The following is a 15,791-nucleotide window of genomic DNA, read 5'->3' on the forward strand; positions in this document are numbered from 1 at the left end:
GATAAATTGTCATCGAATAATTTATCAATATTGTTGCTCGCAACGAGTTCTCGATATTGACCTTTGATTCTAGAAGAGTGCAGGATAATCCTGAGGTATTAATAATCCTGTTGAAACAAAAACATTTAAAAGTAAATTCCAGTAAACTAAGAACTGTTTTGTTCAGATTAGAGATGATCATTTCCTCTCCTCGGTTAGTTCATTATTTCATATTCTGGGGAATAAAACCTGATTTTTTATTTTTCCCACCAAATCTAAACTTGATGACGATTCTTGGAGGAAGCTCTGTCCATAATCACAGCCCACCTTTCATCTGGTTCCGGTGCCAGTGACCAACAAGCTGAACAAACATGAGTCAGTGTTTGAATGTGGTCGAGATGCAGGATATAAAGACCGAAGGAGAGCGAAGTGCAGGCAGATCAAGAGAGAGAAGCAACAACTTTACTCTGAGAACCCAGCCAGCTGAACCAACACTCGAGGCAGAATGAAATCCTTCCTCCTCGCCATCACTGCCGTGCTCATCCTCCTCTGCTCAGGTAGGTACTGGGGAGAGAGAGAGGGCCTCAGAAAGCAATGAGTTGCTGGGAACGAACCACAGCCTGCAATGATTCACCCACATCGAAAGGAAATATTTCATAAAATATTCTTTCTTTCTCCGCAGGAGTGCCAATCCCTGAGGATGCTCTGAGAACCTCAGTTGTGAGGCTGAATGAAATCACCGAGATCACCAGCCTGTGTGCTATCACCGGAAGAAGAGTGACAAATGTGAGTGGTCCGATTTTAAGTTTGCTTCACAATCTGAATTAAGCAAGAAAAATACTGAGCACAGTTAGACGATGATTACTATAGACAATAGGTGCAGGAGTAGGCCATTCAGCCCTTTGAGCCAGCACCGCCATTCAATGTGATCAGGCAGAATATTATGTTAGGCATATTCAATTTTGTATGAATCTCAGTTCAAGAATATAAATTCTAGCTCTGCCTTTGCTTTTGGAGTTTGGAGTCACCTTTGAAACTGCAATTTGAAATTTCATCCAGATTTGGAATTGCAGGTTACTGATAAATTTTCAAATCCTAATTGTTTTGAATTATGTTTAATTCTGTCTGTTACTTGTTCATTAATTTCCTCTGACAATTAATGACTCCAGGACATTGTTGATTCTACACATAGTGGGTTAAACATATAATTGGATGAGTTCAATCTTTTGTTCGTATTGCTTTGTAATTCTGAAGGCATTTGTAATTCTGTAGGTATTTGCATAGAAAACAGACCATTCTTTCTTAAAGCTTTATCTGAGAAGATATCCATACAAGACATTGTTGAAACCACATTTAGAGTAGTGTGTGCAGTTCTGGGTGCCCTTTTGTATGAAGGATTCCATTAAGCTGGAAAGGGTGCAGAAAGGATTCACTGAGATGTTACTGAGACTCAAGGGGTTGAGTTATATGGAGAGGTTGGATAGGCCAGGACCTTTTTTTCTCTGAAGCAGGGGAAGCTGAGTTAAAGATGTATGCAAAATCGTGAGATGCATAGGTGAATGATCGCAGAGTAGAGGAGTCCAGAATTAGAGACCATAAAAGTGAGAGGGAAAATATTTAAAAGAGACCCGAGGGCAATTTCCTCAGCAGAGGGTGCTGTGTATATGGAACACGCTGCCAGAGGAAACTGTAGAGGCAGGTACAATGACAATGTTTAAAAGACATTTGAACAGGGTGCATGGATGCAAAATGTTGAGTGGACAATGGGTCAAATGCAGGTAAATGGGAGTAGCCCAGCTATAAAAGCTGATCGGCACAGATAAGTTGGGCTGAACAGCCTGTTTCATGTTGTATCACACTCTAACTCTATAGCCTGTTCTGCATGGTGGATACAACAACATACTAATGACCCGTTACCTGTTAACAGACCTATCGCACAGGAAAACTGTCCTACAATGTGGATTTAACATTCACCGTGAAAGAAACCATCTGCTCCAAGAATTCCGGAAAGGAATTTGACGACCCCAGCTGCTATTTCCGCCCCAAAATGATTGCGGTAAGTCCAGAGTTATCTGTGGCATCAGAAATTTCTTGTGAGTGGTGAATTGCACTGTAGCATTGAAACACCTGAAGTCAATAGCTCCTGAGTTACCTGGTACAAAGACCTATGAGTATTGAATTATATCAAGAGAAAGAACAGTGGCTACTGAGAAACACCAATTAATCTGCCTCACCATTTCAATCCTGATCTCAGGTGCTGCCGGTGTGAAGTATGCATGTTTGCTCTGTGACTGGCTGGGTTTACTCCTACATTTAAAGATATCAAGTCAAGTTCAGTTTAGTGTCATATGCACAAGTATGGTAAGGTACCCACTAGTTCTCCCACTAGATCTCCCACTTGTCTCCTCCTATATTCTATCTTTGTCCCGCCCCCTCCACTGATATCAGTCTGAATGGTCTCGACCTGAAACGTCGCCCATTCCTTCTCTCCAGAGATGCTGCCTCACCCGCTGAGCTACTCCAGCATTTTGGCGTCTACCTTCGATTTAAACCAGCATCTGCAGTTCTTTCTTACACATATGGTGAGGTACCGGTACAATTGAAATCTTGCCTGCAGTAGTATTACAAGCACATAGACAAATATTCAAAGCATAAATTATACATAACATTCTGCAGGACAGTGAAAATAAAACTGATTGATAATTGACGGGCCGAAGTGGCAGAAGAATTGAGGGTGTGGGGCATTAGGTATGGAGTTGACAGAGCTAGAATAGGATTGATGTCAATGGATGTTTGGTTGTCAGAGGCAGTGGGCCAAAGGACCTGATTCAATGATTCAGCATTGAATCATGTCTGCTGAATTATTTCACAGAAAGGCCATGACTACTGAGGTATATCACGGAAAAAGTACTGAGATATTTTAGGATAAGTCACTCTGGATTTATGTTTGAGAAAATGCTGAAAATTGACCCAAATTAAATTCAGTTTCAGTGCAGAGTTTGCAGTCATTAGTAATTTTAATACATTGTGTTATTCCAACAGGGTGAAGGCTTTTGCAAAAGCCGTGTGGAATATTTTGCTGATAAAGTGGCTGACGTTGATGTGGAGTGCGACGGTCTGAAGACCATTGACAGCGAGAGTGACTCAATAGAGTCAAGTGAAACCAGTATTGAGGTAACTACACACTTATACAATTCAGGACAATGACAGTTCTTACACATGAGTTTATTTACTAAAGTTGGATACATTACTCTTTAACACACAGGACATAACTAAATCGAGAGAGACTTCATTTGAGGAAGCATCAAACGTGAGTATTGATTTGTAGCCTGACAAATAATGTCTCCATAATCTCAAATAGCCACAGATCATAAAATCATAAGATCATAACATCATAGATCATAAGTGATAAGAGCAGAATTAGGCTATTCAGACCATCATCTACTCTGATATTCAATCATGGCTGATCTATCTCTCCCTCCGAACCCCATTCTCCTGCCTTCTCCCCATAACCTCAGGCAACCTTTGAAATCCTCCATTAAGCTTTACCAGAATGAACAATGTACTACCATCTTATTTTAGTGCAAGGTACTAGGGGAAGGGTTTCACATGTTTGATTCCTGTGTGTAATTCCCAACATTTGCTAAATGATTAGAGAATTTACCCCAATATTGAATGTAGATGTGTTCTTCTCAGCTGATAAAGCAAACTGAATGTCTAAAGATTTGGATTGTTGCAATAGCATTATTTGTGGAGCATCAGCAGTTAGGAACCGCTCAGGATACATAGATACATAGACAATATGTGCAGGAGCAGGCCATTCGGCCCTTCGAGCCAGCACCGCCATTCAATGTGATCATGGCTGATCATCCACAATCAGTACCCCGTTCCTGCCTTCTCCCCATACCCCTTGATTCCGCTAGCCCTAAGAGCTCTATCTAACTCTCTTTTGAATGCATCCAGTGAATCGGCCTCCACTGCCTTCTGAGGCAGCGAATTCCACAAATTCACAACTCTCTGGGTGAAAAAGTTATTCCTCATCTCAGTTCTAAATAAGGTACCCCTTATTCTTAAACAGTGGCACCTGGTTCTGGACTCCCCCAACATCCGGAAATGTTTCCTGCATCTAGCGTGTTCCAGTCACCTTTGGCCAGCTCCTCCCTCATGCCTCCATAGTCCCTTTTGTTCAACTGCAATACTAATGGGCCTGTCCGACTTACGCGATTTTTTCGGCGACTTGCCGGCACCCGTCATAGTCGTAGCAGGTCGCCGAAAATGTTCAACATGTTGAAAATCCAGCGGCGACCAGAACAAGGTACGACTCTTTGGGCGACTACTCATGAACATACAGGCTTAATCCCACGACATGTCGCCAGGGTGTCGCCTGTATGGTTGTGAGTAGTCTCCTTGGTCGCCCATGGAGTCATAGCGTCTTTCTGGTCGCCGCTGAATCTTCAACATGAATTTTCGGCGACCTACAACGACCTATGACGGGTGCCGGCAGTCGCCGAAAAAGTCGCGTAAGTGGGACAGGCCCATAACACTTCCGATTTTACCTTCTCCCTCTCAAATTGCAGATTAAAACTTATCATATTATGGTCACTACCTCATAATGGTTCCTTTACCTTGAGTTCCCTTATCAAATCCAGTTCATCACACAACACTAAATTCAGAATTGCCTTCTCCCTGGTATGCTCCAGCACAAGCTGCTCTAAGAATCCACCCCGGAGGCACTCTACAAACACCCTTTCTTGGGGTCCAGTACCAACCCGATTGTCCCAGTCTACCTGCATGTTGAAATCTCCCATAACCACCGTAGCATTACATTTATTACATGCTAATTTTAACTCCTGATGCAACTTGCACCCTATCTCCAGGCTACTGTTTGGGGGCCTGTAGATAACTCCCATAAGGGTATTTTTACACTTACAAATTCTCAGTTCTATCCACAATGACTCACTGACTCAACATGGACCTCCAATAGTTGGTGCTCGCTGGATGGGAACCAGTTTAATACAATAAGTTCTAATTGATGACTCATTTCACCGATCAATATATTATCCATGACCCTCTCAGCAAACCACAACTCTTTGCTGATAGGTTTGGTGAAGACCACTCCAACCTCAGAACTGAAATATCCATTATTATCAATTCTCTGCCCAGAATTTAGTATTCTTTGTAGTGTTATACATGTTTATTACTTGCCAAATATCACAGACAATCATGATAAACATACAAATATTACTTTGCAATATAGGTGAAAAGCAAATCAGAAGAGTCTTCACTGGAGGAGCCTTCAAATGTAAGTTTACAATTCTCAACTCAATAAGTAATCAAGATAGAACTGAGGATTTTAATTATTGGTGTCCCCCAAAGGACATTAAGGGAGGGAAATACTAATGCCATTGGAGTCTCCATCCACTGGCAATATCAAGGCAGTTACAGCTATTGGCTTACTGAGGCCACTCACATGATTTCTCCTCGACTAATTGGCATTAATAGTTTTGAGGGAGTCAATCCAGGTAATGGGAAACCTCGCTCCCATTAGTTTATGCATTGAGCATGCAGCTTGCCGCACAACAGGACATGAAATAATTGATAACATTCCCACGACAAATTCAGCAAATTTATCAAACCTTCATTAATAACTCAATAGTTAAATTTTGTGTATGGTGGTAAATAGTACTATTTATAAGATGGTTATTTACTCTTCCACACTGAAGTTGTAAATATTAATGTTTCCATTCAGGATGAATCCAGATCAAAAGAGACATCACTGGAAGAGATCACAGATGTAAGTATCAGCTGGGATTTTGTCAGATAATGTTCTTGTTGATCTTGAATACTGAACAATTGAATACAACTGCAAAAGTACCAAAAATAACAATTCTATATTTATAATACTTCAACATTTTTGGAAATTTTACATAAATGAATGGCATTTATATCATGTATCAATAAATTCTGTGCTAAACAACTGAATAATATTTTAATGCAGGTACAAAGCAAATCAGAAGATACATCACTGGAAGAAACATTAAATGTAAGTTTAATCCTGGAAATTTCATCTTCTGATTCTTAAAAATAATAAATGCAAAATTAGGTTAAACTGTCAGAACAGAATCAGGAGATGCATGTCCACCAGTGACAGTGGAAGAGGAATTAAAGTGCTCACCTACCACGGCCAGAAGATTGAACTCCTTGAGGATGTTTGTTTTTCACTGAACACGAGGCAACCTGGAATCAGAGAGAACATTCTTCTCTGACAACAACCATACAATCAGGACAGATACATGTGATGGCTTTGTCGCCGCGGTCTCATTTATATTCCCTCACCTGATGAAGACGGAGACTGGTTGATGGAAATGATCATCTCAGTTAGATTATTCACTGTCCCCACTGCACCAAACCCTGCCCGATCATTAACACAATGCAGAATGTGAGCTGTTTGGTGTGGAATATTTCACTCCAAAACTTAGCAACAGCTGAAATTCCAAAATGCACAGATTTAGCAATAGTTAATTTGTAACTTAACATTAAATTAATTGGTAACCTTTTAATTCTTATGACATTTTATTCTCCTCTGCCAAATGTTCAAATAGTATTTTATTTTCATACAGGTCAAAACCAGATCGGTGGAGACATCATTGGAGGAGCCATCAGATGTAAGTATTAACTGGGGACTTGTGAGATAGTTTTCTTATGAACTTGATTGTCAGCACCTGTGGGAGAGCAATTTACTTTAGTTTACAGATTAGAGCCAGGTTTTACAATGTTTGATAAGGATTGTCGAATTGACTCCAATGCAAAGAATAAATTGGTTCTCTGAAGATAAAATGATTATGTAAGAGGACAGTTACAAGGGTTAGCATCAGAGACAATGTGGCACAATGGTGCAGCTCACAATGCCAGTGATTAAAGTTTTAACTTGACCTGTTGAGTGTGTGATGTTTGCACATTCTCCCTGTAACTGCGTGGGTTTCCACTCGGTACTCCAGGTTCCTCCCACATCCCAACGTTATGCAGGTTTATAATTTAACAAGCCTATGTAAATTCCCCTCTAGTGTGTAGTGAGTGTTTGAGAAAGTGGGATAACATAGAACTAGTTTGAATGGCTGACTTATGGTCAGAATGGTTGACTTATGCTCAGTGGGCCAAATAACCTGTTTCCATGCTGTATCTTCAAATTAAACTAAACAATGTTTTTTGTACTCAACAACAATAAGCACCATCCTTCCTGATGCCGAATAGCAAGTTTGATGTCAGAATTGATGGCATGTGTCCCCCATCAATACTTAACCATTGATCCAGAGCTCATGCACCAGCTCTGTATAGATCATTGCTGTACAATGTAGAACATGATAGGTATAGTGATGACTTCTTCGCTGCAACCATGAACCACTGAATCAGAGTTCTCACTTGTCCATGCTGAACAATTGTACATTAAAAACCTTTCTGCTTGGAGTTAAATTATAATTAGTAAGAATTTACCAAATGCATTCTTTGACCCCCTTCCTAATGTTGCTATACAGGTGACAAGCTACTCAGAAGAGGCAGAACTTCAGGAATCTTCAAATGTAAGTTTAAGAAGAGATTTTTTATCTGCTTATTCTCACTTGCAGTAAGGTGTTGTATTGTCACAGTGCACAGCTAATAGAGCTGCTACATCTCAGTTCCAGCAATCTGGATTCTATCCTGATAGATAAACTGATCGAATTGTAAAAGGAGTCTAATTTAGCCTTCGTAAAATTGCCCCTAATGTGTAGGGAGTGGATGAGAAGGTGAGATAACAGAGAACGAGTAGGAATTGGCTAGCATGGACTTAGTGGGCCATAGATCCCGGTCAGTGTAGACTTTGTGGGCCAAAGGGCCTGCTTCCATGCTGTATCTCTAAGCTGAACTAGATTTGCCTCATGTAATAGACAATCATTATAGGTTCTGGGGAAGGTCAGCACTATGGTGTTCAATTGATGGAACGCATCGTCAACATTAGAATTGCCATTCACCATTGCTGCTATGGAGACAGTGAACGAATATTGAAAAAAATCTCAAAATTATAAGATAATCTGAAGATGAGTCCTGACTCGAAACATCCCTATCCATATTCTCCTGAGATGCTGCCTGACTTGCTGCGTTATTCCAGCACTTTTATTGTAAACCAGCAACTGCAGTTAATTGTTTCCACATCTTTCTTCAGAAATGTAAATTGTTCTCCCTTTCTGATTTACAAACAAATATTATTAACACTCTTTTTTAGAGAATGAGTCTAAAAATGTACATATGATTATTTTCATTCAGGTGAATAGTCATTCAACAGAATTATCATATGAAGAATCTTCAAATGTAAGTATAACCGAGTCAGATAATTACCCTGTCATCATTATTATGACTAATATAAAGGCATAAAACTCAAGAGAAAATACATCCCATCAAAAAATAACAGTTGTCTTCATTCCACCCAACCCAGGAGTATGAGGATTCCAGGGCCGAACATTGATGATGAAACAAACATCCGAAAATTCAAGCTCGGAATGAACACAATAAAAAAATTTGTTCCAGATTCAAGAAGATGCTGTCAATTGTTCATATATAAGAGTAGGGGCCTGGGGCTCCTGACTGTACATTTCATTTAACTGGGAATATCTATAGATTGTAAATGTTCTGTATATTGGTATGTATTGTTAATATGTTTTGTTTTGTATGCTGTGGATCATATTAAAATTGTAAAAGATATATTTACTGATGGTCTTTGAAATATATTTCTCACTCTAGTAATTGCACACTTGAGACAAGTTCAGTATCTGGTAGATGCGGTACACTGCCTGTTCAGCTGCTGGAAGACTGGTGTGGGGGTGGGGGGAGGGGGGGGGGGGGGGGAGTGAGTGGTTTTGCATCAGGTCCCAGACAAAAAGTTTTGCATTTCCTAATCCAAAATCCAGCATTAACTCAGTGAAGTGGGTGCATTGAGTTTTCCTAATTGAGTCAAAAGGACCAAATAATACTTTTCACTCTCACATTATTGGAAACAAAACCTTCATCTGGTAAATATATACTGTGAGATCATTAGCATGAATGTCATTAACCTAATCAGATGAAAGCAACAAGTGGCTTTCAGGTGAATAGGACTTGACATGAATACAAGAAGTCATATTCAGCTCAGTCAACTCTACAAAGTATTCCATTATAATTTAAGGACTGATGCTTAAGTTAAGACCGGCAACGCACAGACAAGTCAAGCTGCTGCCTGACATAGTTGTTCACAGAAATTCATGCCCTTCAACCACAAAGCTTAAGACTCAGTTTTTATGATCCCTGGAAACAAATGAGCTCATCATTGACTTCAGGAAGAAGCAGGATGACCATCCCCACTGCACATAAATGGAGAAAGAGTGGACAGAGGCAGATGCAGTATAATATGGATAAATGTGAGGTTATCCACTTTGGTGGCAAAAACAAAGGGGTAGATTATTATCTCAATGGGGTTAGGTTAGGTAAGGGGGAGATGCAGCAAGACCTGGGCGTCCTTGTACACCAGTCACTGAAAGTTGGCTTACATGTACAGCAGGCAGTGAAGAAAGCTAATGGAATGTTGGCCTTCATAACAAGAGGATTTCAGTATAGGAGTAAAGAGGTTCTTCTGCAGTTGTATAGGGCTCTGGTGAGACCACATCTGGAGTATCGTGTACAGTTTTGGTCTCCTAATTTGAGGAAGGACATCCTTGTGATTGAGGCAGTGCGGCGTAGGTTCACAAGATTGATCCCTGGGATGGCGGGACTGTCATATGAGGAAAGATTGAAAAGTCTAGGCTTGTATTCACTGGAGTTTAGAAGGATGAGGGGGGTTCTTATAGAAACATATAAAATTATAAAAGGACTGGACAAGCTAGATGCAGGAAAAAATTTCCCAATGTTGGGCGAGTCCAGAACCAGTGTCCACAGTCTTAGAATAAAGGGGAGGGCATTTAAGACGGAGGTGAGAAAAAACGTTTTCACCCAGAGTGTTGTGAATTTATGGAATTCCCTGCCACAGAGGGCAGTGGAGGCCAGGTCACTGGATGGATTTAAGAGAGATTTAGATAGAGCTCTAGGGGCTAGTGGAGTCAAGGGATATGGGGAGAAGGCAGGCACGGGTTATTGATAGGGGACGATCAGCCATGATCACAATGAATGGCGGTGCTGGCTCGAAGGGCCGAATGGCCTCCTCCTGCACCTATTTTCTATGTTTCTATGTCTCCAGTTTCAGGTTCCTGGGCACCCACATCTCAGCAGATCTCAGGTGGTCAACTAACACACACTCCCTGGGAAAGAAGATACAACAACGGCTTTACTTCCTAAGATCACTCAGAAAAGTCAACTTGCCACAACAGCTGCTAGTGTCATTCTACCGTTGCTTCATAGAGAGTGTCCCGACACATAGCATCCTGGTGTGGTATGGCAACAGTTCTGCGGCTGACAAGAAGGCTCTGCAGTCATCAATACTGCCCAGAAGATCACCAACACACACCTGCCTGCCCTGGAAGAGATCGATAGCTCTCATTGCCTGCAGAAGGCATCACACATACTGAAGGACTCATCTCATCCCGCACTTGTTTGCCGTTCTGCCCTCAGGAAAGCATTACAGGTCCATCAAATCACACACCATAAGATTAACAAACAGTTTCTACCCCAAGGCCATCACCACGATGAATTCTGCACTGAATACACAACCCCCATAGCCAATATTTTGCACTGCCACAATACTATACTGTGAAATATTGCATATTCTGACTTGACGACATTTTTCTTGATGTTTTTGCTGTTTCCATTGTCATTATTATTTATCTGATACGTTGGAGCTCCGCTCGGGCAGTGCGCCTGAAATTTTGTTGTATGTATTTACAATGACTATAAAGTGTATTAGTGAAGAAGGGTTTCGGCTTGAAACGTTGCCTATTTCCTTCGCTCCATAGATGCTGCCTACCGCACCTGCTGAGTTTCTCCAGTACTTTTGTCTACCTTATTATTATCCTGTCCTGTTGGCATAACAGCTCCAACAGAAGTTGGTAATTCAATGGCATGCATTAATGAAGGAAGGCCAAGGGGGTCTTAAAAATTGACACTTTGAAACCTGATAGAAACAGGTTGCGCACAGAGAATGACCTCTTGATTCCCACATGCAATGGACCCGTTGACCTTCATTTTAACCAGCACTTGGTGGATGAAGAACACAAAATGTACTCTGGGTGGGGAACTGCAGTGTCCATCGCTGTTAGATTGCTAGTGTTAACTGAGCCACGAAGAACATACCTGTCCGTCTGGTTTTGTATTGATTTATTATTGTCATATGTATTAAGATAGAGTGAAAAGCTTTGTTTGCATGCTATCCTGTCAAATCATATTATATAGGAGTACAATCAAGCCATGTACACGTACAACAGTTGGTGCCAAGAGAAAAATAGTAGAATGTAGGATACAGCCTTAAGGAAGGCAAACTAAATGCTAGCAGTTATTTTGAGAGTACTTGAATACAAAAACAGGGATGTAATGCTGAGGCTCTATAAGGTGCTGATCAGATCGCATTTGGAGTATTGTGAGCAATTTTGGGCCCCATATCTGAGGAAGGATGTGCTGGCGATGGAGAGGGTCCAGAGGAGGTTTACGAGAATGATTCCAGGAATGAGCAGGTTATCATATGACGAGCATTCGACGGCAATGGGCTTCTACTCACTGGAGTTTAGAAGGATGAGAGGGTATTCATTGTAACTTACTGAATAGTGAAAGGCCTGGATAGAGTGGATGTGGAGAGGGTGTTTCCACAAAAGATAGACACACAATGCTGGAGTAACTCAGCATGCAGGCAGCATCTCTGGAGAGAAGGAATGGATCGAGACACTTCTTCAGACTGACGTCAGGGGGGAGAGAGAGATAGCTAGATAGCTAGATAGATAGATAGATAGATAGATAGATAGATAGATAGATAGATAGATAGATAGATAGATAGATAGATAGATAGATAGATAGATAGATAGATAGATAGATAGATAGATAGATAGATAGATAGATAGATAGATAGATAGATGTGAAGGTGTGAAAACAGATCAAGGAAAATGGAGAATGGATCATTGTTAGCTGGGAGAAGGTAACAACAAAGAAAACAGAGACAAAATGTAGTCGGAGACAGTAAGACTGGTCAGAGAACTGGAAAGGGGGGGGATGGAGAGAGAAGGAAAGCAAGGGCTACTTGAAGTTAGAGAAGTCAACGTTCATACTGCTAGGGTTCAAGCAGCCCAAGCGAAATATGAGGTGCTGTTCCACCAATTCGTGCTGGGCCTCACTCTGACAATGGAGGAAGCCCAGGATGGAAAGATCAGTGTGGGAATGGGAGGGGGAGTTAAAGTGCTGATTATTGACTTCAGGAGGTCCCATAATGGAGAATACGCCCCAATCTCCATTTACGGGGAAAGTATGGAGAGAGTGTCCAGCTTTAAGTTTCTGGGCACTCACATTTCAGAGGACCTCACATGGTCCACCAACACCGCTGCGCTGGTCAAGAAGGCACAGCAATGACTATTCTTCCTGAGGAATTAAAAAAGACTGGTCTGCCCCAACAGCTGCTGACAACGTTCTACCGCTGCACCACAGAGAGTATATTAACGTATGGCATCTCTGTGTGGTATCTCAGCTGCACGGAGGCGGAGAGGAGAGCTCTTCAGCGCATCGTCCACAGAGCACAGAGGATCATTGGGACACAGCTACCAGCCTTGGAGGGCATCTACCACACGCGGTGCCTCAGGAAAGCCGTCAGCATCCATAAAGACTCATCACACTCTTGTAACAGACTGTTTGAACTAATTCCCTCCGGCAGACGTTACAAGGCCTTCTACGCCCGAACCTCCAGACTCAGAAACAGCTTTATTCCCAGAGCTATAGCGGCTCTGAACCGGCCCTGCTGAGTGCCCCCCATCCCCCCTGGACTGTCTCCCTCGGATGGTCACGTCACACAGCTTATTTATTTATTTTACTTTTCTTTTACATCGTTTGGAAGCTGCATACTAAATCTCGTTGCACTGATGTGCAATGACAATAAAATATATTATTATTATTATTATTAAGTGTCCAGCAACCGGGAGATCAGATAGGTGTTCAACTAAACGATTCCAGAGCCTGTGCTTGGTCTCGCCGATGTACAGGAGTTCACACTTGGAACAGCGGATACAGTAGATGAGGTTAGAGGAAGTGCAAGTAAATATCTGCCTCACCTGAAAAGACTGTTGGGGTCCTAAGTCGGTCGAGGGGGGAGGTATAGGGACAGGTGTTGCATCTCCTGCGGTTGCACGGGAAAGTACCTGGAGAGGGGGTGGTTTGGGTCGGAAGGGACAAGTTGGCCGGGGAGTTGCGGAGGGAACGGTCTCTGTAGAAAGCGGAAAGGGGTGGAGATGGGAAGATGTGGCTAGTGGTGGGATCCCGTTGTAGATGGCGAAAATGTCAGCGAATTATGTGCTGTATGTGACGGCTGATGGGGTGAAAGGTGAGCTCCAAGGGGACTCTGTCCTTGTTACGACTGGGTGAAGGGGGAGCAAGAGCGGAGCTGCGGGATATCGAGGAGACCTAAGTGAGGACCTTGTCTATGATGGAAGAGGGGAACCCCTGTTCCTTAAGGAATGAGGACATTTCCGATGTCCTGATATGGAACACCTCATCTTGGGTGCAGATGTGGTGTAGACGGAGAAATTGGGAGTAGGGGATAGAGTCTTTACAGGAAGCAGGGTGAGAAGAAGTGTAGTCTAGTTAGCTGTGGGAGTCATTGGTTTTGTAATATATGTCTCCTGTGATGGTGACGGTGAGATCAAGAAACAGTAGGAAGAAGTCGGAGATGGTCCGTGAATTTAAGTGCAGAATGAAAATTAGTAGTAAAGTTAATGAAGTCAGTGAGTTATGCATGGGTGCAGGAGGTAGCACTGATGTAGTCGTCAATGTAGCAGAGATAGAGTGTAGCTGGGGTCCATGCGAGTGCCCATAGCTATGCCTTGGATTAGGAGGAAGTTGAAGGAGAAGTTGTTAATCATAATGGCCAGCTCTGCTAGGCTGTAGATGAGCTTTTGTTTTTCGGAGCTCTAGTCTTTTTTATGTGGGGGTGGAGGGGGGGGGGGAAGGGGGAAACTACTTTTCAGGGTCCCTACCTGGTCGGAGAGGCAGCTTTTCTCCGGGCTGCACTTTCGACCCGTCCTCGCGGCCTACCAGCGGGCCTGGAGCGGTGTTTCCTGAGGGGACCGCCCAGAACGGGCGGAGCGGGCGATGCCTTGCCCTGTCGCCACGCTGGAAGACCACCGATGCAACATTGCAGAGCTGCGGGACTGTGGAGCGGCCAGCTGCGGGCGGCAGCGCTGAACTTTTCATCGGGAGCCTGGGATCTCTCGCTGAGATCGCCAGTGGTGAAGCTCCATCCAGCGCGGCCTGTCGGCTTCGGAAGCCGCGGTCTCCAGTAAGGAAGCGGCTGTTCCAGGTGTCCCAAGCCGCTGTGAGGATTCTCCCAACGCCGGAGCGCCATCACTCGGCGAGAACGGCCTGGAACATCGGGCCGCCGTAGTGGCGACTGCGGAGGCCTCAATAGGCCCAACTATGGGTGGACAGGGGATGGGGACTGGACCTTGTGCTTTCCCTCACAGAGGGAACCATTGTGGGGGGATGTTTTAATATTTATTGTTAAATTCTTTAATGTTGTGTCTTATCTTTATCTGGGTGCTGCATGGCAAGCCAAATTTCACTACACCAATTGGTGTATGTGATAATAAATGTCCTTTGTCCTTTGCCTTTGTTTTGGCAGAGGGAAATTGGCTGGTTCTGTGGTCGCGGGAAGAAACGGAGGGCTTTATGACCTTCCTGCTGGGGGATGGAGGTGTAGAGTGACTGAACATCCATAGTGAAGATGAGGGAGTGGCCTGGAAAACGGAAGTCATTGAAGAGACGAACGGCGTGTGAGATGCCTTGGACATAGGTAGGGAGCGATTGGACCAGGGAGGGATCGGATGGAGTCGAGGTATGTAGAAATTAATTCAGTGGGACACGAACATGCAGAAACAATGGGTCTGCCAGCACAGTTCTGTTTGTGGATTTTGGGGAGAAGATAAAACTAGTGGATTTTTCCAATAGTGGGAGTTTCCACTAGGGCGAAAGGTCATAGCCTCAAATTAAAGGCCATTCCTTTTGGAAAGATATGAGAAGGAATTTCTTTAGTTAGAGGTGATGAATCTGTGTAATTCATTGCCACAGACGGATGTGTAGGCCAAGTCAATGGATATTTTTATAGGCAGAGGTAGATAGGTTCTTGGTTAGTACCAGTGTCAGGGGTTATTGGGAGAAGGCAGGAGAATGGGGTTTAGAGGGAAAGATAGATCAGCTTTGATTGAATGGCAGAGTAGACGTGATACGCTGAATGGCCTAATTCTGCTCCTATCACATGAACATTAACTAATTAAAGCATTACAGTTTCAGAGATAGTAAAATAAAATTAAAGATACAATTGTTTGCACTTTGGCAGTGCTGAAGGAGCCTTGTCCTTCCCATATCTCATTCATCAATGCACCTGTTTAGGCTAGGTGGTTGTGACCTTATAGACACAATGTTGTACTTCCGGTGGCGCTGGTGCCAGCAGCCTCCACCTACAGCCCGGTATCTTTTTGTTTTTTTGTTTATTTAGTTATGTTAAAGTGTGTTTTTTTTGTGTTTTTTTGGTGTTTTTATGTGGGGGAAGAGGGTACGGTGCGGGGGATACCGTCCTTCAGCCGCTTCCTGGTGAGGACGCAACTATTATTCGAGTCGCGTCCTCGCCCCGC

General features: G+C 43.0%; 1 protein-coding gene across 1 annotated transcript; it reads left to right on the forward strand.

The window, feature by feature from the left end:
* The first annotated feature begins 419 nt into the window (after window positions 1–419).
* LOC116975432 (secreted phosphoprotein 24-like) lies at window positions 420–8,712 on the forward strand. The gene is made up of 12 exons (XM_033024547.1): window positions 420–536; window positions 662–765; window positions 1,907–2,035; window positions 3,022–3,153; window positions 3,245–3,289; window positions 5,237–5,281; window positions 5,729–5,773; window positions 5,978–6,022; window positions 6,600–6,644; window positions 7,512–7,556; window positions 8,278–8,322; window positions 8,447–8,712. Exons 1-12 carry the CDS (start codon window positions 485–487, stop codon window positions 8,474–8,476), a joined length of 762 nt encoding a protein of 253 aa, XP_032880438.1. The 5' UTR covers window positions 420–484; the 3' UTR covers window positions 8,477–8,712.
* The last annotated feature ends 7,079 nt before the right edge of the window (window positions 8,713–15,791 follow it).

The sequence above is a fragment of the Amblyraja radiata genome, chromosome 7 (assembly GCF_010909765.2).
Source record: "Amblyraja radiata isolate CabotCenter1 chromosome 7, sAmbRad1.1.pri, whole genome shotgun sequence".
NCBI classification, from domain to species: domain Eukaryota; kingdom Metazoa; phylum Chordata; class Chondrichthyes; order Rajiformes; family Rajidae; genus Amblyraja; species Amblyraja radiata.